Source organism: Argentina silus (assembly GCF_951799395.1).
Source record: "Argentina silus genome assembly, chromosome: Y".
NCBI lineage: Eukaryota > Metazoa > Chordata > Actinopteri > Argentiniformes > Argentinidae > Argentina > Argentina silus.
In genome coordinates, this window is record NC_139654.1 from 29,404,106 (window position 1) to 29,429,865 (window position 25,760).

At 42.3% G+C, this 25,760-nt stretch overlaps 1 protein-coding gene across 1 annotated transcript in view; it reads left to right on the top strand.

Moving 5' to 3' along the window:
- Positions 1-22,547, top strand: part of LOC310824066 (uncharacterized protein) — a gene marked incomplete at both ends in the record, with an annotated part of 30,203 nt that extends 7,656 nt beyond the window's left edge. Inside the window, one exon of the mRNA XM_083696950.1 lies at positions 22,426-22,547. Within this exon, the coding sequence (XP_083553076.1) occupies positions 22,426-22,547 (122 nt within the window). The remainder of the gene's footprint in view (positions 1-22,425) is intronic.
- Between the last annotated feature and the right edge of the window lie 3,213 nt (positions 22,548-25,760).

Genomic DNA, 25,760 nt, shown 5'->3' on the forward strand with positions numbered 1-25,760 from the left:
TACATTCATAGGAGGTAGATATATGGCAATGACGCATGACATGGCATCAACCGCAGTGCCAGCGGGGGAATAGGACAGGGATGGACACAGTAGCAGATACAGCCCTTTCACGGCAATACCTGAGTCACCAGTCACATTGAACAGCATGGAGTCGCCAGGTACCCGATAGTTGTGTTGGTGGACATTAAGTCCTCATTGATTTAACCCAGTGTTTTAGGCTATATGGACACATACAGCATCCTTACAAAGCAAAACATGGAAAGTAACGTCGCTACAATTTAGAAATATTCCTTTGATCAAATGTAATGTTAACAATTGCATAAATTACACATAATCCTACTGTAACAAAGTCCGTTTATACACAGAGGCAGACGCAGTATATCGATGAGGGAATTGGTCCCGTTTATTCATGCAATGTTCCGCTGGCACTGTTTTGGCTTTCCCGCCTCGTTCACAGTCTCTCTCTCTCGGTTCTCGGTTCTCGGCTCTCGGCTCGGCTCTGCTCTGCTCTCCTCGCCTCGCCTTCTCCAGCTTAGCTCCCTTACTGAAATGGCAGAAGCACACACATCTTAAACATTCGCCGACGAGACTTAATTCGCAGCAGGTGTGCAACAAAAGTCTCGCCGACACAACCCCGGCCACGGTCCTGTAGCTCCCTCTACAGGCCGAACGCTGCATGTCCCCCCACACCTACGTAACCATTCCACTTCAGATTCATACATACCCTTTCATTCCATCTGACAGTGAACATGTAGCACTACATGTTGTTCAAGACCTCCTTAATCAGAAAATAGCTTTTGCATGGCCAGTGCACAGCCTTAGGTGATGATCAAACCTCTCAAAAAAGGGGAAATAATTTTTTTTTATTGGATAATATGAAGCACACAAAAGAAAAAAAGAAATGAGAAAAGTCAATGCAGCATATATCAGGCTTATGAGGTACTTCATGAATATATATGAATATCTATCTATATAGATAGATAGATATATATAGAGATATATATATATAGATATATCTTTTACCTTTTTAGAAAAGCTCTTCAAAGTCATATTATTCCTTATAATTCCTATCGATAGCTTAAAATACCTCGTCTTTTATTGTTGTTTTTTTGTCAGTTTGCCCAACCTTAAGTGGGGCAATTTTGAAACTGCTTTGAAAGTGCAAAACACAAATACTGATCGTTCTATGCAGCGTCTTCACTTTTAAGGTTGCATGATAATTAATGTAGAAATTATTTTATGTGGCGCTGTAAATGAAATAGGAATGGCAACCCCAGTATATGGGAGGTGGAAAGGAAATCTCTGAAAAGGCACACATAAAACAATAACATGCGAGATGTTTTCAGCTCAGACAACAAGAATGACATAAGAACTTTAATTTAATTTCCATACAACCTTCTCTGTACAGTGCCTTTCAATCGATTGATCTCTTGAATGACCGATATATGCCACTACATCAGTATATCATGTCACAAATACATTGAGAAAAGTAATTTCAAATGTGTATTCCCTTTGTAAAATGTAGCATGCAAAAATACATCTATCGTCATATCAAAAACTGTATCAAATTTGGATAATGAATAGCGTGCTACTGTTCTTGTCGTTTTCTGGTTGCAACAAACAGCTTTAAATGGCAAAGGGCAAGAAAAGCCTCGCTGGTTTTATTGCGGCACTGGATAACATCACTTCAAGATGCAGATGTTAGATCCTTGATGATCACTCAGTGGCGTCTATAAGCCAACTACGAACCACTAAAAACACTACTTATAGGTTTGCAAAGTTACAGGTAACCTATATTCAGTTAATTAGATGACCTCCTACCAATGCTTAAATGTTAAATGAAAGTTGCCACAAGACGTGCTGGAGACCACAGGCCAGGGTACAGCTCAGAGTGATACCTGCCATGCATCTTACCTAACGTTGGCCCATCTACACTGCTCAGCAAATCATAACTCCAACTCAGACTTTAGTCATTATTGCTCTGCATACAACATCCCATCAACATGCCTCTTTCTTTCAATCCGCAGCCCACTATTTATACTACCAAAACATATTGCAGGAATATTGATAGTGATTCATTGCAAATCTAAATATCCATTTCATTGGTACATCAATATATCATCCAGTCATGACTACAGCTTATATTGCCACACAAATGAGTCCCAACTCAGTGTCTGCTGAGCGTTCATTGGTTGTTTTAGTTACAGTATTACTACATTTTAAAAAGGGAGGATTTGCATGCGTACATAACAACATTGAGACTTGAACTCCCAATTACAAAATTTGGTCCCATGAACTTTAATGTACATACTAAAACATTCAAAGTTCATCCATAATTACAAATTTTGCTTAACTAAAGGTTAAAGGAAGTAAAATGATAAAGTTTGTATACAGTATTGGCTTGTGTCATTTGGTCACTAAAATTGATCTTTGTCATCATAAATTAGGGATATACAACACTAGCACCCGAGACCGTTCTGAGGTAGTTTTCCAAGTTGGTATATAAAAAGCCAAGTTGCTCTGAAGCCCTCAATGCTTTCAGAAAGATACAAAATACCTTGCATTATTAGTTATGATGTCTTGCATGTTGTATGTAATTCAGCTATATGGCATTGGTTCGGTTTGGGGAAGCTCTACGAAAGTTCTCCGATTTCTTTTGCAACCGTACTTTCTCAGGATAGAGTCGCTGCGAGTCGATGGATGGATGGAGCCAAGCTCTGCGTGACGACGATCATAGTTCTCCAAATGAACGCAACCAAAAAAGACCCGATAAAATAAAATAAAATGTTGACTACTCAAAACAGAGTGAGATATGAGACCATCATACTGTAGCGAACGGCGGGGCAGAGCAGCTTGCCCATCGAACTCGCAACCTTCCGCTTACAAACCGGCCGCGCTAGCCACAACACCAAGAGAGTTAACTCACTTGGCGGAGCTGCTAACGGGCCTTACACAGGGTCGTTACACTATCCCCTCCGTTCGGGAGAGCGTGCCCTCACGCTTCACTATACGAGTCTCTCACGTGGACACGCCTCTCCGATGGCCTCACGGGCGCCATCCCACTTCTGACACCAATGTAGCGAACGGCGGGGCAGAGCAGCTTGCCTTAAGCGGGTATCGAACTCGCAACCTTCCGCTTACAAACCGGCCGCGCTAGCCCGTGAGGCCATCGGAGAGGCGTGTCCACGTGAGAGACTCGTATAGTGAAGCGTGAGGGCACGCTCTCCCGAACGGAGGGGATAGTGTAACGACCCTGTGTAAGGCCCGTTAGCAGCTCCGCCAAGTGAGTTAACTCTCTTGGTGTTGTGGCTAGCGCGGCCGGTTTGTAAGCGGAAGGTTGCGAGTTCGATACCCGCTTAAGGCAAGCTGCTCTGCCCCGCCGTTCGCTACAATACTGTAGCAGGGCCTGCAGAAGCCATCATACATATTTTTGGGGAATAAAAGAGCAACATCTAGACATAAGCTAAACAAACAAAAATACAAGAGAAGTCAACTCATAAACCATAACGGACAACGGTACGAGAAGCATCATTGTTATGGTGCCATTACGCGTATTAAAGGTTGTAGGGGGGTTTAACGATAACCATAACATTTTCAGGCATTCCGCAAAAGGTGACAAACATTAATTGTTTCTGTTGGTTACTTGAGGAAAAAACTGTCGTCTGATGGGAATATGAATAGTAAAAGCTGAAGCCAAAATTAAACATACAATAAGATCACACGACACCGCAACTATGGTAACAGCTCCTCTATTACAGCACCTCAACAGGCAATACAAAGTAGGACCAATCTTCGCACCAGCTCAAATTCAATCTTTCTAGTAGACGCCTATTCAACGACTAACATGACTAATGTTCCATCAGTCTCATTCTTAGGGTCAATTTTTGCCAGAGAACAGACATCAGAAAACAAAGACAACTTCGACTTCTTACTATCCCAATTTGAGGGGTCAATAAGTTCAAGTTAATGAACATGCATAATACGCATATTACAGGTGGATACGTCATTTCTTAAAGTATATCAACACTCTGGCTTTCAGTACATTCAGTGTTACCTATTGTTACCTTTGAATTAAGAAAATAAGTTATACTCTACTATAAGGGGAGGTTAGCTCTTCAGGGGAAGATAGGAGAAAGGCAAAGAGAGGCATTACTGTGCCTATATATCTGACATTATACTTTTAGGAGATGTTTAGATGGTCAGCAGTAGGCTATAGGCCTACAATAGTGCAAACCCAGATTCACGTTTCATTTTGTTATTAACATTGTTTGCTTGAATGTCCTTCTGCAACACAGAGAAATATGGGTCATATGGAAAAGGCATCCATCTATACTATTCTTAGCCCATTTTGAATGGAGATTGACAACTGAACTGAGACATCCATGTGGGGACCAGTTGAAGAAGTCATACAAACCAACAAAGGGTAAAGCCGAGCAATGACGACGTTAAACAATCTCTAAAACACTCCCAACAACTCGATTAAGCATGATGAAAAAAGATCAACAGACAATCCAATTGAATCCAATTCAATTGTTGCATTCAAGCAACAGAGACACGTGAAATGTGCCTACTGGTGAGCTGAATTGGTCTATGATGTCCATGATGATATGCCATTTAGTTAAACAAAACAGACCCCTCATAACCATACTCTTTCGCAATTAAATGTGCCTTTTCCCTAAAAACTGTCAAGATCTGATCAGAGGGCACCCTTAAGCCTAGTTTTTATGCAAGTACTAGACTAGAAATGGTGCATGTATGATTTAAATGTGATTTCATTATTTACATCCTGGGCTTGCTATTGTTCAGGTCACTCTCAAATTAAGCACTTATCCCTCATTGGAATGACAACACACACACCCATGAACATATCCATTCACTGATGAGTTCCCTATGTGGCCATTATATATATATATAATACATTCTGGATTTGGCTCACAAAAACTGGAAATAGATTAGCTTCAGATAAACTGTGTCCCCTAACGATGAAAAATGTACAGGTTGACAGATAATTCAACTACATCCTGATATGTAACTAGTTCTACCTGCCTGGCCAGTGGCAACATTCCATGATGCATTTTTGCAGCTTGACTTCTCTATAAATGCTGTAGTTTCGGTGACCACAGAAACAAGTACTAGGCCTACACATATTCATCGAAGAACCAATTTGCTGGATACTTTCCACACACTAGAGATAGACAGACAGACTACAAACAACCAGTAAGATATAGCCTAGCCTCCATATTGAATGTCCAACAAAAGTCAAAATAAATGTCAGTTTCACAATGTTTTGCATATGCACTGTTACGCTTCACCATAGCTCAAAACTGAGATCATAACTAATGAACAGCAACATTTTATGGGGGGAGATTCAATGACAACCTATTGGCAGTTATTCCTGTAATAAAACATTAAAGGCATTATTCTCTGTAATATCACCCACTGCATGCTAGTTGGCTAGTTAGTATCCCTCTCGACCAATGGGTGTAAAAATTAATTTCTGAATTAGTAGTGCACGTACATTACGTGTATCCGGGACCAGTTGGTTAACAAGCTATGCAATGAGTTGGTGTGGTCTCACCAGACAAACTAGCCTGGTATTAAACAAAGTAAGCTTCATGATGAACATCCACCTGCCCTCATCACCTCTCCTCTCTAAAACAGAACAATCTGAACGTCCAACCATCTGAAACACACTAGACTCAACTCAAGCAATAGCTCCAAAAGTCATTTTATTTTAGGGCAAAAATAACATTGTTATCAAATGTTGTACAGGTCTGGTAATCTAAGGTGCTGGTATAAATAGGTAACTTAAAACATGAATAAGCAGTAACAACAAGCAAGACCACATCGCTAAAGAAACAAATTCAGGATGAACAAAGGATGTGAGGTAAAATGATTTAGGAAACGGTGGAGTGAAAGATGAAGCGTTCAGCGTACTGAAACGAGAACATTCACATTTCATTGGACAAGCACATATTCTGCATTGATGAGGGTAGCCAATAGAAAAAGCTGAGTGACTGATTTGAGTTCCCACAATAATACCATCAACTCAAGTTCTATCATTAAAATCGACCTAAATAACAAATTGTGAGAAAATGAGAGGAGGGGGGGGGGGGGGGGATCATTGTATATATCGATCCAAATTAGTGATACTTTTCATGAACTCTATATGTGTCTATGGGAATATAGCGGTACATGTTGTACATTTAAAATGTCAAGCCAAGGGTTAAAATAAGAGACAATACCCATAGTCAAATTCAGATTTTTGGTGGTGAGCTGCTATGACTTTCATTACCCTTTTCTTTACTGACATGTTACTTGCGAACATACTGTGGCGCCCGCCCCGTGCCTAAGCCCATGCGCGAGTGTGGAACGGTGGTAAATGGAGTGTATATCTCGCCTCGCTTTGTCTCTGCTGTTTCTGCTGTCCCTCTCTTGCCCCGTGTTGTCTTCGGCAGGACCATATATGGAGTTCCTGCGCCCCAAGTGGCCACAGCTGCAACCAGTGGAGATAATCACCGTATGCCCATACATGGAGTTCCTGCTCATCAAGGCACAGCTGAAGGGCATCAGCAGGAGCAGCAGAGACCCTACAAAAGGAGCCAACAGAGCACCCAGTTTTGGAAAGTAGCTATGGCGAAACACGGAGGAGTTGATGAGAGAGATAGTAAGCAAAGTCACCGTTGTCCTGTGTATGATTCCTGACCGTAGGAGAGCCCCCTTTGAAGCCCGACCCCGAGAACGTCCGAGAGCCCGCTACGTTGCCAACCTTCGCCTGTCTGACTACCCCGCTGCCTGCCCCGACCTGGAACGTAAGAGGACCACCCACCGTGTACCGAACCCCCTGCTATCTTCCCGACGACGGATCTCCTGCGAGGCCCTTGAACGACACGACGCCTTCTCACCCCCACCCTCTCTCTATCATTTCCCTCTCCCCACTAATCAAATAAATAATTTTGATTGTAATTCTGGTGTGGACCTCTCTGCTTACTGTGTTTGGGTCCGTGACACGCCCGCACACCCCGGCGGCCGTCACAATACCTACATATGCAACATGTCTATATTCAAAGATATGCAATACGCTTCTTTAAGTCAGATTGTATTGTTATCCAGCATTGGTTTCTAAACTTCCCATATCCGTCTCAAATAAAAAAAAAGGTGCTAAAAATGCTGTTCCATTGGCATGTAGAAAAAAAGGAAAAAGCCAAAAACTTTGTACGACCAACACATACTTTCCTAACAATTTGGTCTTACAGCTCAATGCTAAAGATCCCAAGACTTTCAAGCCACTTTTTTCTTGAAAAAACATTTAGAACATGCTTCAGGATAGCTTACAAAAACTAGGATTACAGAATGCAGGTTTACTGTCACACATGGCAAACGTTGAAAAACATTGAACCTCAATGCAAGACTCAAGCGATGCCTATCAGATAGATATATCACGTGTAATTATGAGGAAATGACCAGCAGTGTGATGTTACCATAACACTTGAACAGGTAACAAGAGGTAGAACACACAGCCATTTCCACACAATTGCACCTCCATGGTGGAGAGAGATCGATCTGATGCAGCTGTCACAAGTCTTTGATCAGTTGTGACCAGCTCTCAGGGTCATATATATACACCTTTTTGCCAGGGAAACACGTGATCTTATCAGTGACATGCCCGCGACATGTGTCATACCCATGTTTGAAACTAAACATTTTTTTAAATTTAACCATTTTTTAATTCCTCATTTTATTCTTCATTATTGAACACTTATTTTTATTCTTCATTATTGAACACATTACTACCACTAGAGTAGCAGCCTAACCATTTTTTAATTGCCTTTTTTTTTTAATTGCACATTTTAACCCTCAGTATTGAGCTTTTATTTTAAGCCTCATATGCAATAAACGTTTATAGTATGCGTGTCTAGATGTATGTATGCGGCATGAAGTCATCACGACACATCACACAGCACTTATCAGTGACAAACTTTAGCTGGCCCTTGGTTGGTCTTCAGTCAGTTCAGGGCCCCTGGTTTCCTAGAAAGAGAAAAGGCCCCTAATCCAACCGTTCTAACGGTTCTATATCCTAGGGGTGTGACCACATCCTCAAAAAACTGTCAAGTTCCTAAATCTAATTTCACAATCAGCAGAACACCTTGTCCTCTCACCAACGTCTCATTGTGCAAGCATCAACACCCACCACATCAGCCCAAAGGGGCGGGACTTATAATTTTCAAGTATTATTTTTGAAGATTAAATTCATGTGACGTCATCACCTTTTGACAGAAGGTGAATACTATATTCTCTAGTGTGCAGAGGCCCACAGGAGGCAGAAGTGTGCATGAGAAGAAGGAGGTCATGCCACCACCACCCAAAGTATCACAGGGCCCATCGGAGCCAAGGGATATCTCCTCACCGGAGTTACCAGAGATAGAGATACCGCCTGACTGGGTGGTATTGGACGAGGCCCTCAGCTCTCCCTACTCACCTCAGTCCCCATACTCGCCGCTCACAAAAACAGAATTGATCATACTGGAGCCAATGGCTGGGGTTCCTGACGATCCTGTCCTGCCAAACATGATGGGACTGTGGACCCCCGAGGAGGCTCCTAAAACAGTCTTCAGCTTCGATTTAGCCCATGACATACAGAGGTATGACCCGATGCCTATCCTTACATTAGACAGAGAGGATTTACAGTTAGATTCCCCACCAAATATGGCCTATGGCTCTGAGGTGTCCTTCCTTGATTTTCTCTATGAGATGACCCTGGTTAATGTGTGTAACTGATTAATGATAAGTTGATTCAAATGTGTGTAACTGATTAATGATAAATTGATTCAAAAGTGTGTAACTGATTAATGATAAGTTGATTCGAATGTGTGTAACTGATTAATGATAAGTTGATTCAAAATAGTGTAACTGATTAATGATAATTTGAGTCAAATATATATAATTGGTTAATGATAAATGAGTTCAAATATGTGCAAAGGCAAAACTGGATAAGATAAATTATAAGGGTAGTGTATGACTCCGGGTCAACATATCTGGTTGGACCTAGTGGTGATAACGGTTTAACTGATACTGAAGTAGGCAACCAAATGCACTAATGTTTGACTGTATAATTCTTACTCAGAAATGATTACTGAAGTAGGCCACCATACTAATGTTTGACTGTATAATTCTTACTCAGAAATTATTTCTGAAGTGGGCCACCATACTAATGTTGATTGTGTAATTCTTACTCAGGGATGATTACTGAAGTAGGCTAATCATGTGTGCTAATGTTGATTGTATATCATATGTACTAAATGTTAACTTTGAGAAATGCCTAGATTAGTATGGCACAAAAAGGATTAATAGTGTAGGATCTGCGGGATGTAGTGGGTCAGGTTGCAGAAGTCCACAACAAAAAGTGTCCTTGAGTCCATGGTTAAGCATGAGTGTGATAAGTACGTCTAGTAGACATAACAACAGGTGCTCTTATGCCCATGATTAAGCATGGGTGCGAACTCAGAGTGCTGACTAAATGAACTAGATCGAATTCTGTGCCTGACTAAATGAACTAGATTGAATTCTATGCCTGACTGAATGAACTAGACATAAGAGAGGGTGGGGGTAACAAAAAGCCCCCCTGGAGCAGTACAAGGGTCATTCCCCACTGAGGAGTGTCAAAACCTGGAGGACCGGAGCAGGACGGAGCGTGTTGGAAACTTTACCCTGGAGTGGAAACTGGAGCTTTCATACTCTAGCACCCGAGCAGTTCTCCGTGACCGGAGCTCACACTCTGATTGAATTCTGACTGACGGACTCGCCACTCGAGTACAACGGAGGACCTTGGCGGACCTTTCTTTGTACAACAACAGATATGGCGGAAAGAGGAACCGGCTTCGCTCGACAGGGTGACACTGGGGCTTCTCTAAATTTCACAGGCAGAGTAGGGACAGACTGATTTTAGGTTTTATTCTTTTCTAATTTTTATCGTTTTTGAATACTAGCATTTTACCATTTAATCACTCTGCCTGTAATGCTGCAATGCTTTAAGCCATCATTAAAAAATGTAACCTGCATTTAAAGGAACAGTTCTCTCAATTTTAATTCTTTATTTATTTTCATTTTTTTTATTTGTTTTAGTCATTCCATCCATCATAAGCCTTTTTACCTCCTCCTGGTGACATAAAATATTATAGACTACTGTGCATATTCCATCTTAGGAACTGAAGGGTTATATCTGGCCCCTTATTACCTCCTTTGGGTAAGTTATCCTTAGCGATAAACATTTTATCCGCAACCACACCATCGGGCACTCTTATAAGATTGGAGCAGTCGTTAACCATAGAGATTACCCACTTCGGTGTACGGTTTTATTGGGGTGACTTTTCAGTGCATCTGAGGTGGGTAGAGGAAGATTTGGGAGGAACTATGAGATGTAGACTGTTAACAGCGGAGTGAGTCCAATCGACACCAACCTACACCGGACCTGAGGTCCAAACCTGTTACTAGAGGGTTGGTACCGGAGCTCTGTAAGGGGCTTCGAGTTCGTTAATATTTTTATTAATTCGGACTCTTGCCAGGAGACAGTGTATAAGATGTGTGTGTGTGTGTCTATGTGTGAGTGTGTGATGTGTGTTTGAGTGTATAAGATGTGTGTGTGTGTGTCTATGTGCGAGTGTGATGTGTGTATGAGTGTGTAAGATGTGTGTGTGTGTGTGTGTGTGTGTGTCTATGTGTGAGTGTGTGATGTGTGTATGAGTGTGTATGGAACCCTAGAATGTGAAATAAATCAGTCTGAGCCTAAACATGAAACTCTTCAATTAAGAATCACTTTCACTCAGCATATACTTATACAATAAAATGTTTTTAATTTTTAATTTTTAATTTATTTATTATTTATTCATTCATTCATTCATTCATCCATCCTAAACCTGACTGCTGTAAAGTCTATTGTATAAAACGCAGCTCAGCCCACTCGGTTGGTTCCCTCCCCCTTTTACAACAATACCGCCCAACCCGAATGACGTTTCAAGATGGCGATCTTCCCGTTTCTTTTTTTCTTTTTCTTTTTTTCTTCTTCCGAGTCTCTCTTCACTTATTTCAACTCTCTCTCACAATTCTTACTCCGACTCCCCAAAGGGTTGTCTCTATTCCTACTTTTGATTATTTGTTTTTTACAAAAAGTATCTTATGTTTCCTTTAAGAGGAAACGATGGCTTTCTTCCAAATCCGTATACACAGATATACTATATATCATATTATATTCTCATTATTCTGTACTCTGGGAGGCCTAAAAAGTTCACACATTGACCCGTTCTCTAAAAATGTATACTCTTTATTCTTTGGTACCTAATGTCTACAATATATCTATTAGATTAGACGTTTGTCTTCTCGCTTATTTTATATACTAACTGTCGTCCTCTATTCCTGACCAACAGTGTTATACACAATATCTCTCTCCGTTTCGAGCCTTTTGTTCCTCTACTTCCACACAGCACAACAATATATCACTCTCTCAACACAACACAGCGACTTTTTAAAACACTCACAACACAGCGACTTTTACAAACACTCACAACACAGCGACTTTTACAAACACTCACAACACAGCGACCTTTACAAACACTCACAACACAGCGACTTTTACAAACACTCACAACACAGCAATTTTTACACTTAAACTACAGGCGGCAGTTTTCTTTCATAACACAGCGCTCTCAAGCACTTCTGCTATCTACGTCCGCCTACGTCACAATACTAATATGACGCTTCACTACACATCAACGATATTTCAGCAGTAACCATGCAGCAATCTGTCCGTTCAGCCCTATAATATTTATTTAATACTATCGCGGTACCCACAGATTAGTACTCATCCGTACAGCCCTGAAACGTGCCCGTCCGTCCTGCCCAGAATATATCTGCGTTTATCCACGGGAGTTGCACATGTGACCCAGCATTGGGCTTTCTAATCTTTAACTTATTTACAGTTAGTGCATGCACATTTTCTGAAATCCCCAACAGCTCTAGGTCGAATCCTAAATTTGGTTCCTTTATTGATAAGACTCATTGTGGGGGGACATGCAGCGTTCGGCCTGTAGAGGGAGCTACAGGACCGTGGCCAGGGTGACGTCGGCAAGGCTACGTTGCACACAAGTTCCGTGACACAGAGGCGGAGTCGAGGTTCTGTGGTCTGGGAAATCCCGTTTATTTTGTAAAATGTTCGTAATACTTTCGTATTCATCAAGTTCGTAAAACCACAACACTCGACGACTTTCCAGTCGCCCTCCTTCTTCCTCGAACGCAGAGGCACACACATCTTAAACCATCTAGTCAACGAGGCTTCATTTGCAACAGGTGTGCAACGGAGCCTCGCCGACATCACCCTGGCCATCATCCTGTAGCTCCCTCTACAGGCCGAACGCTGCATGTCCCCCCACACTCATGCATTTACCTACCGTTGAGTCAGGAGACCCAGAACGGACTACACAAATTTCCTATTATAAGGCAGTAACGCTGCTCACCTCGTAGATATGGCCATTTAATTTATGCAATCCGTCCAGGTCCCTTTCTCAACGGCCGGTCTTAATGCGAGTCTTTGACATCAATCCTGTTCGTGACGCCAAGTATGTCGTAGAATTTAAGCTATAATACTTTGAAATAAAATACCGTTAACCAAAGCTGTTGATTCATTCAAAGACTTTATTCACGCAGAATATGTAGCCGTTCAGGTTTGCAAAGCTGACCCCGTTATCTCCTCAGTCACCTGTCTTTATAGATTTCACACGGATTAACGCCTTCTATTCAACGTATTTCTGATTCCTGTCTACATACACCAATAACATTCAAGAACTACATTTCGTCATTAAGGTGTGCGCCGCCCACCTGGCTGGCGTCCGTTTGTCTAATCGGGCCTTTCTAACACCCCGGCTCTTTTCAAAAGCCTTTTGTTTTGTTTGTTTTCAACTTTGTTTATTACTTAATTACCCTATCTTTAATTATTCTATCCTGTTTCCTCCCGCTTTGATCCTTTGTTTTCTTCACCTATAGCAACCCCTCAATCTGACCTTACCCCTCTTTACTGCCTTCTCCAAATGTGCTAGGACCATCTGTTTTCCTGTGATCTCTTCCCTAGGTGTGGGATTACAAACCCTTATATTGTCTTTAAATTTACCATACTGGTTCCAAAGCTGCTTCCTAACATACTTGTTTAGTCTTACAGTAATATCCCAGACAACCAATAATACAACATTGCTCTCTTGTAATAAATCATATTCCTTAAAAGAAAGGGGGAAGGCTTATGTTGTTCCCAGCTGATCTGATAGAGGCAAAACGCAGGAAAGAGTGGAAATTAGGAAATTTCACAATCACCCTAAAAACAATTACTGCAAGAGGACAATGTACAATTGTTACACAGGAACATCTGAGGAACCAAATGACGGCACACAGAGAAGGTGGTGGGGTTTAGCCCGAAGGCGTATTTAATAATAATAAAAGGGAAAAGGGTAGGGGAGAGAAGGATAATCCAAGTGGGTCGTCGGGGTCCAGTCCGAGGTCGATAACGGGAGGTCCAGTGTTCGGGAGAGGGGAAAGGCGCCATGGGGTAATCCGTGGGGAGTAGTCGGGGTTCGGTCCAGGGGTCGGTAGCAGGGAGGTCCAGTAGCGAAGAGGGGGTAGGGGCTAGGTCCGTGGATGTCTAGAGGAGGGGAATCCGAGGAAGACGAGGGTTCTGGATGGGGCACAGGAGAACACGGTGAGATACACACAGACACAAGGGACACGGGAGGATAGCAAAACTGGCTGGAAACGTATGTGGATACTCGAAAAGTTACCGTGGGACACAGTACGTTCTGGCACCGGAGTGGAGTTCAGGCAGGGTTCTTATAGGGAGGTGATTGCTGATGGTTCGCAGGTGTGCTGAGTGGAGACAGGGAACAGGTGCGCTGTCGACTGGGAGGGTGACGCTCCAGCGATGATCACCTGGACCTCAAGGTGGTGCCAGAGGGCCGGTCAGGGAGAGGGACCGTAACAACAAAACCAATAAATAAGAGCTCCAGAAATACCAGACTAATAGATGGAGTGAGATTCACTCGCTGGGTAGAGATAAAGTTGGGGCAAGAGTTAATTTGGCAAGAAAGCAAAATAAAGGGAAGGATATTTAAAGAATATGAGAAGGGGATAAGACGGCAAGTAGTATTACCGCGCCCCGCAGAGTATTTTAAAAAGGTACGCAAAGCAACACAGTTGAGAGAAGTACACTCCGTACAGTTTTTAGATCAAATAATAAACTGGTTACTAGAGAGAACGTGGGAAATAGACTTTGAGGAAAAAAAAGAACAATAAGAGGAAATAAAACTGTGTGTGATAGACCATTTGATAGGCAGTGTTACGGTTCCCCCTCCTAACCAACCCTCTGGCACCACCTCGAGGCCGCGGCGGTCATCACTGGAGCATCTTCCTCCCAGTCGACAGCGCACCTGGACCCGATCCCCAATCAGCACACCTGCAACCCATCCCCAATCAGCACCCTACATAGACCGAGCCTGAACTCCACTCCAGTGCCAGAACGTACTGTGACCATACGGTAACCCTCCTGCAGCCCCTTGGATTCCGCCTCGACCCTTCCACGGACCTAGCCCTTTCCTGTTACTGGACCTCCCCGCCTGCCTGATCCCTGCCTGTCTGATTACCCGTCTGCCTGCTCGACCCCTGCCTGTCTGACTACCCGTCTGCCTGCCCGACTACCCGCCCGCTTGCCGAACCCTGGACCGACCCTGGACTACTCTCTGGATTATCCACTCTTCCCTTTTTCCCTATTATTATGATTGAAGACGCCTTCGGGCATAACCGTATTCTCCGCTCTCTGTGCCGTCATTGGTTCCACCTGAAGGTCTCTGCGTAACAGGCAGAAGAGAACAGCAAATTAGATTGTTGTCTTATTCAATAAAAACAGAAACTGAGTGTCAACTACAGTTGTGGGGAATATTAATTGAAGTAAAGATGAAAGAAATTGAGAGTGACTTGGAAACAGCAGAAGGATATCCACAGCCGTCTTCCCCATATGTCCCTCACTTTAATATAAAACCACGACCCAAATTAACAATAGTTGTCACAAGCAAAGGTGTGGGGGGACATGCAGCGTTCGGCCTGTAGAGGGAGCTACAGGACCGTGGCCAGGGTTACGGAAGCGAGGCTTTGTTGCGCACCTGTTGCGAATGAAGCCTCGTTAACGAAATGGTTAAGATGTGTGTGCCTCTGCTTTCAGTAGGTGGGCTGGGAACGACGAGGAGGAAAGAAGAGAAGGCTGAAAAGCTAAGGAAGACGACTGAAAAGTCGACCCCCACGAACAAACATTATAAATAAACGGGATATTCCCTATCATAAACGCTGCGTCCGCCTCTGTGTACAACGGATCCCGTTACGAAAGGCATAAAAAGAAGAAGAGCACAGTCAACACCTTGCCCTATCATAGTGGTAACCATAGACAGTCAGAGGTGGGTTAGGTAAATGATCAAAGCTCCAAGAACAGGAACTAATAGAGTAAAAACAGTGGGGAAAAACGGAGAAAGGGACGACCATGACAACTCCAGTAGACATACTAGCGAGCAAAAAAAACCTTTTAGATAAAGAAATAAAAAAGATAAAAGTCTGAAAAATGGGAAAAACTAACTAGGAAACTTTCCACAAAATGGCCAAAGGAAGGGACATTTGATATTGCAGTGTGTAGGGAAATGGGGACACTGATAAAAAACCACAAACCTTGAAGTAATTCAAAAAAGAGACAGGAGAAAAGGAAGAGAGAAACAAACATGTTGAAATTGTTCAAGACGGAAGGAGAAGCAATGTTAAAAGGTGCGAAGGAACTAAGAAGGTTGAAAAAGGATACAGAGTGAAGTGAAAAGGAGGAAAAGACAATGCCTCCACCCTATAGTCACAGGGAATTTCCTGTAATAACAGGAATAATCTACCTGGATGGAGAAGTAGAGGTAGGACCAGACAAAGAAGAGGAAGAGAACAAACGTGAGGCAAAAAGTGAAAGAGGGAAACCCATAGAACTTGATTGCTATGCAGGGATTAAAGAAACCCTAAAACAGGTAGAGAAAGGCATATGGGAGCCAGAGTCAAAACAAAGAAAGGAAAACAAACCGTCAGAGGAAGAAAAAGACTGGGAGATTAAGAAAATTAAGAAACAAATGAAACGCAGAAAAGAGATACAGGCACACAGCACACCCAGATATGAGGGGGCAACCGCCCGGTCACCCACCTATGCAGAAGACGACCCGGAGTCTGATGAAGGGGTCCAGTGGGGCCAGGAGAGGTGGACAGAGGAAGAAAGATCAAGAAGAATTGAGGGAGAGTATACACACAAGATTTATGCAGGAGGTAAACCGAACTAGAAGCAAACAGGGTGATAAGCATAGTGGTCGGGGTAGTGGAGAGAAAAGACCAACAACACGAGTGTTGAGAGATAGGGAAAAGTTATGTCCACCAGATACATTACAGTGCCCCATTCTGGTAAAAGGAAGACAAGGACACTATGTACCCTAGGGAATGCAAGACATGCAGGGGATAATCAGCAGATTACCTGACATACATGAGGGAGCAGGAAAATGGATTAGAAGCTTTGAGGAAGAGACAATGGGGAAGCTGCTAAGTTCTGTGATTATCTAGTCCATGCGGTGGAAAAATACCGGAAGGATGAACTGAGACAAAAAGAACAAGAAAAGGAGATCCAGAGAAAATTAACACAGCTTTGTCTCCCGGGAATTTAGGCTCTATACAGAACCCCCGACCAACCCTCAGATAACTGGTTATGGATCCTCAGCCTGAGGGGTCTTACCCTGTCAGATGCTGACTGGTCCTATGTAGGTTGGTGTCGATTAGATTCACTCCGCTGTTAACGGTCTACATCCCATAGTTCCTCCCATATCTTCCTCTACCCACCTCAGCTAAACTGAAAAATCACCCCAAACCTAAAAACTGTACACCGAAGTGGGTAGTCTCTATGGTTAACGACCGCTCTAATCTTATATGACTGCCAGTTGGTGTGGTTGCGGATAAAGGGTTTATCGGTAAGGATAATTTACCCAAAGGAGGTAATAAGAGGCCAGATATAACCCTTCAGATCCTAAGATGTATTATGCACAGCAATCTATAATATTTTATGTTACCAGGGGGAGGTAAAAAGGCTTATGAGGGATGGAATGACTAAAAATATAAAAATAAGAAATAATAAAAAAATTAAAATTAAGAATTAAAATTTTGAACTGTTCCTTTAAATGCAGGTTAAATTCTTTAATGATGGCTTAAAACATTGCAGCATTACAGGCAGAGTGATTAAATGGTAAAATGCTAGTATTCAAAAATGATAAAAATTAGAAAATAATAAAACCAGTCTGTCCCTACTCTGCCTGTGAAATTTAGAGAAGTCCCAGTTTCACCCCGTCGAGCATAGCCGGTTCCTCTATCCGCCAGAGCTGTTGTTATACAAACAAAGGTCCGCCAAGGTCCTCCGTTGTACTAGTGTGGCGAGGCCGACAGTCAGAATTCAATCAGAGTGTGAGCTCCGGACAAGGAGATCCTCCTGCTCGGTTGCTAGAGTATGAAAATCTCCAGTTTCCACTCAGGGGTAATCTTCAACACACTCACTCATGCTCCGGTCCTTCAGGTGTTACGCTCCGCAGCGGGGAATGACCGTTGTACTGCTCCAGGGAGCTCTTTTTATAATCTTGCAATGGGGCTTTCCTTTACCCCCACCCTTTCTTACCTAGTTCATTTTGTCAGGCATAGAATTCGATCTAGTTCTCAGTCAAGCATAGAATTCTATCTAATTCATTACATCACCCTGAGTTCGCACCCATGCTTAGTCATGGGCATAAGGGCACCTGTTGTTATGTCTACTAGACATACTTATCACTCTCCTGCTCATACTGGACTCAAGGCCACTTCTTATTGTGGACTTATGCAATTCTTTTCTATTTTTGTAACATACTAATCTAGGCCTTTCTCAAAGTTAACATTTAGTACATATGGTATACAATTATCATTAGCACACATGAATTATACAGTAAAACATTAGTATGGTGGCCTACTTCAGCAATCATTTCTGAGTAAGAATTATACAGTCAAACATTAATATGGTTTGGTTGCCTACTTCAGTATCAGTTAAACCGTTATCACTACGAGGTCCAACTAGATATGTTGACCCGGAGTCATACACTAACCTTATAATTTCTCTTATTCAGTTTTGCCTTTTGCACATATTTGAACTCATTTATCAGTTACACACATTTGAATCAACTTATCATTAATCAGTTACACACATTCGAATCAACTTATCATTAATCAGTTACACACATTTGAATCAACTTATCATTTATAAGCAGTAATGCAGTTTACACCTATTTTAATCAACTTATCATTCATAAGCAGTTATGCAGTTGCACCTATTTGAAGGATAGTTCAAAGATAAAATGTGTTTCAGGAACATCCGCAGCCGCGGTGTCCCTCGTCAGGTTGGGCCCCCAGCTGCTAAGCTTTTTCTCTTTCTAGCAGTGTCATGGTGATTCACCAAGGTTGCTCTCAAATCTCGGGCCAATCCTGCTGTGCTTAACTGGGTAACGTTGGGAATGGTGTTTAGGCCGGGAAAAGGCCATACTAATCTCGCCCTCGGCGACAAGCTCCAGCTGGGGGAACTCACAGAACTAAGCAAAAAGAAGATACACGGGGTAATGTCCGCCGAAACCGGGAAACCAGTTCCACATATGGCCGCAACAGAATCACCTCCAGTGCCGAGGCCTCAGGGACAAGAGCAATCCTCCGTACCTGTAATCAATGTGTATACCCAGCAGCCCCCGCAGTCTCAGCCATGGAGAGGCAGACAGAGACCCCAAGGAAGGTTCCAAAGGACAGACCCACCAGGCCCACCCGGCGTGTGCTGGGAATGTCTACAAGCAGGACACACCCGAAGGAATTGTACAACTAATCCATGGCAGCCGAGGGAGAATGGACAACAGGGCTATGGCCAGCAACAGCAGCCGCCTCCTCAAGGACCAGCCAATCCCTATAGGGGACCAAATTATGGTTACTAGGGATGCCCAGAAAATCCTAAAGGGGAGGGTCAGTTTCCAGTGTTAACCACAGTAGCTGATCAAGGACCAATGCTGCAGGTTCAAATAGAAAATAGAGACATACCCATGATGATGACATGATGATGACACTGGAGCTACCTACACTTGTGTAGGTCCAAAATATGCCTCTCACCTCCCCCTGTCAGGGAAATTTGTTAAAACAGTAGGATTCTCGGGACAAGTGCAGCTAATTCCAATGACAACTCCAGCATGTCTGAAAATAAGAGACAGAGCCACAGCCCTGCCCATACTGATCTCTGACCAGACACCGGTGAATCTCTTGGGGAGGGATGCATTATGCATGCTGGGGATAAAAATATGGTGCTCCCCAGAAGGTGTATATGTAGAAAAAACAGCAATCAGAACACAAATGTCACCGACGATTGGGAGCGCAAACGTTTATTGGTTGGGGAAAATAAACCATGAGGTAGAGCAGACTTGGTTAAAATGGGGAAAATTTATTGAAGCCCAATTGCCTGATGCACGAAAACCACAATTTGATTATCACTGGACTATGCAGTTTGACCCAAATTGTGACGCCCACCGGGAACAAATTTGGTAAGAGCAAACAAAAAATCTGGTTGTCCCAATAATGTCACAACACATCATAGTGGGAAAACAGTGGACGCAAGTGGACGAATCAGGATTCATGCAGAAGTGGTATAATGTATCTAACGCCGCTCCTCATGTGTCATTAATGGGAAACAAAGGGTATAGAGCAAGAGACTTGGGACCAATGATGAAAACTGCATCAAAAAGTGAGAAAGAAAAGTGATAATGAAAGAAACAATCAACCCCCTGAAAAAACATTCTGCAGATAAAAAATTCATAAAAATAATATGTGCCACGCCTATGAATGGAATACCACAGGAAGTAGCCATACCGGTCAAACAACAAGTTCAGGTGAAAGAGAAATTAGTAAAGGCTTAGTAAAATCAGCAAGCCCTATAACCATAACCCCTAAACAGGGCAGTGTGTTACCCAGAAAAGCCCAATATCCTATGAAACCTGAAGCTGAGGACGGAATAAGCAAAACAATCGAGGGATTGATAGCAGCGGGAGTCTTAGAAAGAACAAACAGCCTGTGCAATACCCCTCTTCTTCCAATTCTAAAAGCAGACAAGTCAAAATGGAGATTGGTACATGACCTAAGAGCAGTAAATGATGTGGTACAGGATTGGCCAGCAGAAGTACCAAATCCTCATACACTGTTGACAAATGTCCCTCCAACGGCCAAACACTATACAGTGATTTATGCTCATTTATGATACAGATTTATGCTCAGTCTTTTTCAGTGTACCATTGGCAGAAGAAAGTCGGTACCTGTTTGCATTTACCTACAGAGGAAAACAATCCACTTATACTAGAATACCTCAAGGGTTCAAACATTCGTCTCATGTATTCAACCAGGTGTTAAAAGCTGATCTAGTAGACTTGGATCTGAACAGCACTGTGATCCAATATGTGGATGATTTGTTAATCTGTTCACCCACGTTGGAACAGTGTCATGAGGACTCCATAAAAGTTCTCCAACAATTGGCAGTAGGGGGACACAAGGTGTCAAAAACAAAACTGCAGTATTGCTGACCCCAGGTCGAATATCTGGGAAGAACAATAGCACATGGGTCAAAAGCAATATCACCAGGACAATTAGAAGGCATAAGCAAAACACCAAAACCAGTAACTGTGGGCCAAATGATGACATTTCTGGGAATGACAGGATTCAGTAGAGATTGGATAGAGGACTATGTGATAAAAACAGCAGCTCTGAGAGAGCTGATGAAAACAGCCGATAAGCGGAACTTAAAAGCCCCTTTGACATGGACAAGCATTGGCTGTTATTAAATGTTAGGCGCACCGGAAAGGCAATGACTACATTATTCAGGGAAACAATGCTGCTGATGAAGCGGCAAAACAAGCATCAAAATGTGCGGTGGCTATATTGGCCCCAATGGTATTGGTATTGACCATTTCGTAAGGGGGAAGTTGTGAGAAAAATAAAACTTCAAGGGCATTGATCACCCTATTTACAGGCAATGGTAGACAACGCATTACTAGAATGCACAGTATGTGCACAAAACAATGTAAGAAAGGGAATCACAACACCCTTAGGACACATACCGGTTCCAGATGGACCATTCAAACATTTAGTAATGGACTATGTAGACATGATAAAAAAAGTAAATGGGAAAAGATACATGCTTGTTGTCATAGATAGATTCAGCAGATGGGTAGAAGCAATGCCATCGGCAGAATTAGGGGCAGGAACAGTGGTCAAATTCCTAACAAGAGAAGTAATACCCAGATTTGGAATACCAAATGAGATTAGCTCAGATAACGGTGCAGCATTTATTCAGAAAACTGTGAAACAAGTCATACAACAGTTAAGAATAAAACAAAGACTGGGCTGTGTCTACCATCCACAATCACAAGGAATGGTAGAAAGAATAAATGGAACCCTCAAAACAAAGCTGAATAAGATATGTGCCAGCACAAAGCTTAACTGGGTAGATGCCTTGCCACTTGCATTGATGAGCTATCGCATGCAGGCTAACAGAAACACAGACTTAACACCGCATGAAATGCTTACGGATCGACCCATGCCAGTGCCAACACTAAGAGGACCTTACAAAGGACCCCCACTGGAACAAATCCAGATGGAACTAAAGCAATACATGAAACAATTAACTGAGATACACAAAGTTATATATTCACAGGAAAAAGACAAGCAGCCGGAGCCGGAGCCACCCCTGCCCAATCCAATTACACCAGGGGATCAGGTGTACATTAAGGTCTTCCGGAGGAAGTGGAACGAGCCAAGGAGAAAGGGACCGTACGAGGTAGTGCGAGCCACCCCCACTGCAATACAGGTCAGAGGGAGTCTCACCTGGTACCACCTGAACCACTGCATCAGGGTCCCGAAGCAAGAACTCAGGCAGACCAGAGACGGAAGAGACGGGTGAGATTGCACAGGAGGACCTGGAAAATGAAGGAGCAGGTACAAAGGCTGTACAGGGGCCAGAAACCCAGCCCCCAGCCGGACGGGAAGGGCAGTCGAGCCCGGGAAGGGATTAATGCTTTACAAAATAATAGTACTATTCTATTTGCTGTCCCAAGTAGAACAGGCCCTGTCACTAGAATTGATTCAGGAAGTGGAGAAAACACAGGTAAATACAAAAATAGATGACGACAGAGTAGACAAGGAAAGTGGGGAGCAATGTTGGCAAAAATGGGAATAATGATTCTGATTGTGATTGTAGCGTTAGGACTAATGTTTTGTTGTATAATGCCTCTCTTGAGATCTTTCTGACAGCAGGGACAGCGCCGATAGCAGTCAACCAAGTTGGAGAACAACCAGACCTATACCCTGTTTCCGATTGGGAGGAGGAAGACAGTGAGTCTTCTGCCCCCTCAGACGACGACGGGATCGTCTAGACTCCCAGCCATGACTCTCGAGCTCCAACAGTTACACCTACACCTCCATTCATTAAAGAAAAAAAAAAAAGAAAGAAAACCCCTGGCCATATGAGGACTATTTTCCCCTTGGAAATATTTGCGACTCACCGGACAATGATGTGTTTTATGGTATCATGTATAACAACTATTGTTTGTATTACTGATAAAATGTCTATATTGAAAGTATGTAAAAGAGGCAACAATGGGAAGGTCATAGATTCAGAGACACAACGGATGATCCCTTATAATGGATAAGGATAGGCCTCATTACAGGTTGATTTATTTTGCAGTATTTTACTTTTTGTTAACAATTGTGTAACCATATAAGTGTGAAGGAAGTTGTTGCTCATGGGGACAGGTGTTCAGTTACAGACTTGTACAGTAGGTTGCTCAAGGTTGGCTGGATGGTATGAGAGCCACAGGGGAATTTTCCTGGTAGGTTGATATTGGATAAGAGTCCAGGTTTTTCGCCCCTGCCTGTAAAAGGGACGTGTCCCCAGGAGTTGGAGTTTATTGTAATGATGATGTAACTCATATGTTATTTTTCCACTTATACAATTCATATATATACAGTCATGAGAAAAAGTTAGGACACCCCCCAAAATATTAAGTTATTCTCTTAAAAATATGGACATATCAATATTTGATCTTCTTTCTAACAATATCTATAGATAAAGGGGATGTAATTGAACAAAAAACAATGAAAATGTAACTTTGTAATCATTTATTTAACAAAAAATTAACAATAATGCCAATTCCTACTGAGGAAAAAGTTAGGACACCCTATGCCCTAATAGCTAGTATTGCCCCCCTTGGCTGAAATAACCTCAATTAGACATTTCTTATAACTGTCAACAAGTCTCAGACATCGATTGGGAGAAAGTTTTTCCCACTCCTCCTTGCAGAATTCTTTCAGCTGTGTGATGTTCGAGGGGTGTCTTGCATGCACAGTCAGTTTCAAATCAATCTCCAGCATCTCAATAGGATTAAGATCCGGGCTTTGACTTGACCATTCCAGAACTCTCAATTTCTTTTTCTTGTGCCATTCCTTGGTAGATTTACTGGAATGTTTTGGGTCATTGTCATGGTCCACATCCGCTTCAGCTTCAACTTTCGAACAGATGGTCTCACATTTTCCTCAAGCACCCTCTGATACAATACATAATTCATAGTGGATTCTATGATGGTGAGCTGACCAGGCCCTGCTGCAGAAAAGCAGCCCCAAACCATGACATTTCCACCCCCATGCTTCACAGTTGGTATGAGGTACTTGTTCTCAAATGCTGTCTTGGTTTTGCGCCAAACATGTCTACTCTTACTGTGCCCAAATAGTTGAACTTTGGATTCATCTGTCCAAAGCACATTGTTCCAGAAGTTCTGTTCTTTCTCTCGGTGTTCTCTGGCAAACTTTAGTCTTGCCCTGATGTTTTGACAGCAGGGGTTTCCTCCTTGCACACCTCCCATGTAATGCAAACTTGTTCAGTCTCTTTCTTATGGTGGATGCATGCACTTTGACATCAATTGTGGCAAGAGATACCTGCAGGTCCCGTGATGACATTCTGGGATTGTTGGAGACTTCTTTAAGCATCTTTCGTTCAGCTCTTGGGCTGAACTTGCTTGGGCGGCCTGACCTGGCCATGTTGGTGGTGGTTTTAAATGTTCTCCACTTGTAAATTATTTTCCGGACAGTGGAATGGCTAATTTCGAATAGTTTGGAGATCTTTTTATATCCCTTCCCAGACTTATATGCATCTACAATTTCTCTTCTGAAGGCCTCAGAGAGCTCTTTTGATCTCGCCAAGGTGATGCAACTCACTTCAACAATCAAGAGCAAACCAAACTAAATGTCTGAGGTTTAAATAGGACAGGCTCCTCCAAAATCCTCTGTAACGATGTTCTAATCATTTGCACCTGATGTGGTGCTCTTGATAATAATGTTAGGCATTTTTAGTGGAACTAAATGTGGGGGTGTCCTAACTTTTTCCTCACAAGAAGATTGCATTTCTATTAATTACATTTTACCAATCATTTTTTAAATAATTAGTTTCAGTTTTTTGTTTACTATTTGTTTAGTTATATTACCAAAATTTTTCAATATTGTTCAAATGAATATCAAATGTCCATATGTTTGAATATGTTGAAGAAGACAAAGGTTTTCATAGGGTGTCCTAATTTTTTCTCATGACTGTATATATATATATATATATATTGTTTTGAATCACTTGTATGGTTTATTAGTATATCATATTAATCATTAATCAACTATTAAGTCCCAAAGGGGGGAATATATGGTAAATTTCTATAGAAAATAAAGATTCCTAATTCCACAGAGGAAAGGTTGAAGTAGAGAGAGAATAAGAACGCAGATGGCCAGAGGTTGATCTGTGAAGGGAGTGAAAGGAAAAGGTTCTTAGAGGTTACATGGGGGGAGCAAAGCTTGGAGAAAGCAGATGACCAGGACATGAGAAAACAGGATAGAGTAAATAAAAAAGTGAAGGAAGATGTAAATTTAACCAGTTGTGAACTTTCCATGTAGACAGGACAAAGAAGCTAAGAGTAGATTATGGAAACCAGATACACTTATTCCGTGAGAAAACAGGATAAGGGAGAGAGGGAGTGAAGATTTATGAAAACTCAAATAAACACTGCAGTTGGTAGATGAAGATAGGGTCATTAGTACCAGGCACTGGAATCATAAAATCATAATAAACACATCACCAATATGAAGTCACGCGAGAACTGTCTTTAGAAATGGGAGGGGAAACCAGGCCGTGACGAGGTATAGGAACTGAATGGTATTGGTGGTTACAGCAAGGAAGTGTGAATGATTTGCATATGAGGGAGGTAACCTATATTTGAAAGTATAAAAAAAGTATAAAAAAAAATGATAGCAAGAACTCCTTTGCAAATTAGTTCGGTTTTTATTACTTGTGAATAAAAGCCTCTGAATAAACCATCAGCTCGAGTCTTTTAGTATTTTAACTTGGAATTCCACCACAATTCTTGGTAATGACCTGAGTGTCACAGTCTAGTGAAGAGAGAATTTAATTAAACGGGTAGGGGAGGAAGCACTGATCCACTTCATCTCCATAGCAACCCACTATGCAGGCCTGGCAGAGCATCACCAGAGAAGAAACCCAACGTTTGGTGGAGTCAGTGGGTTGCAGACTTCAGGCAATTATTGCATGCAAA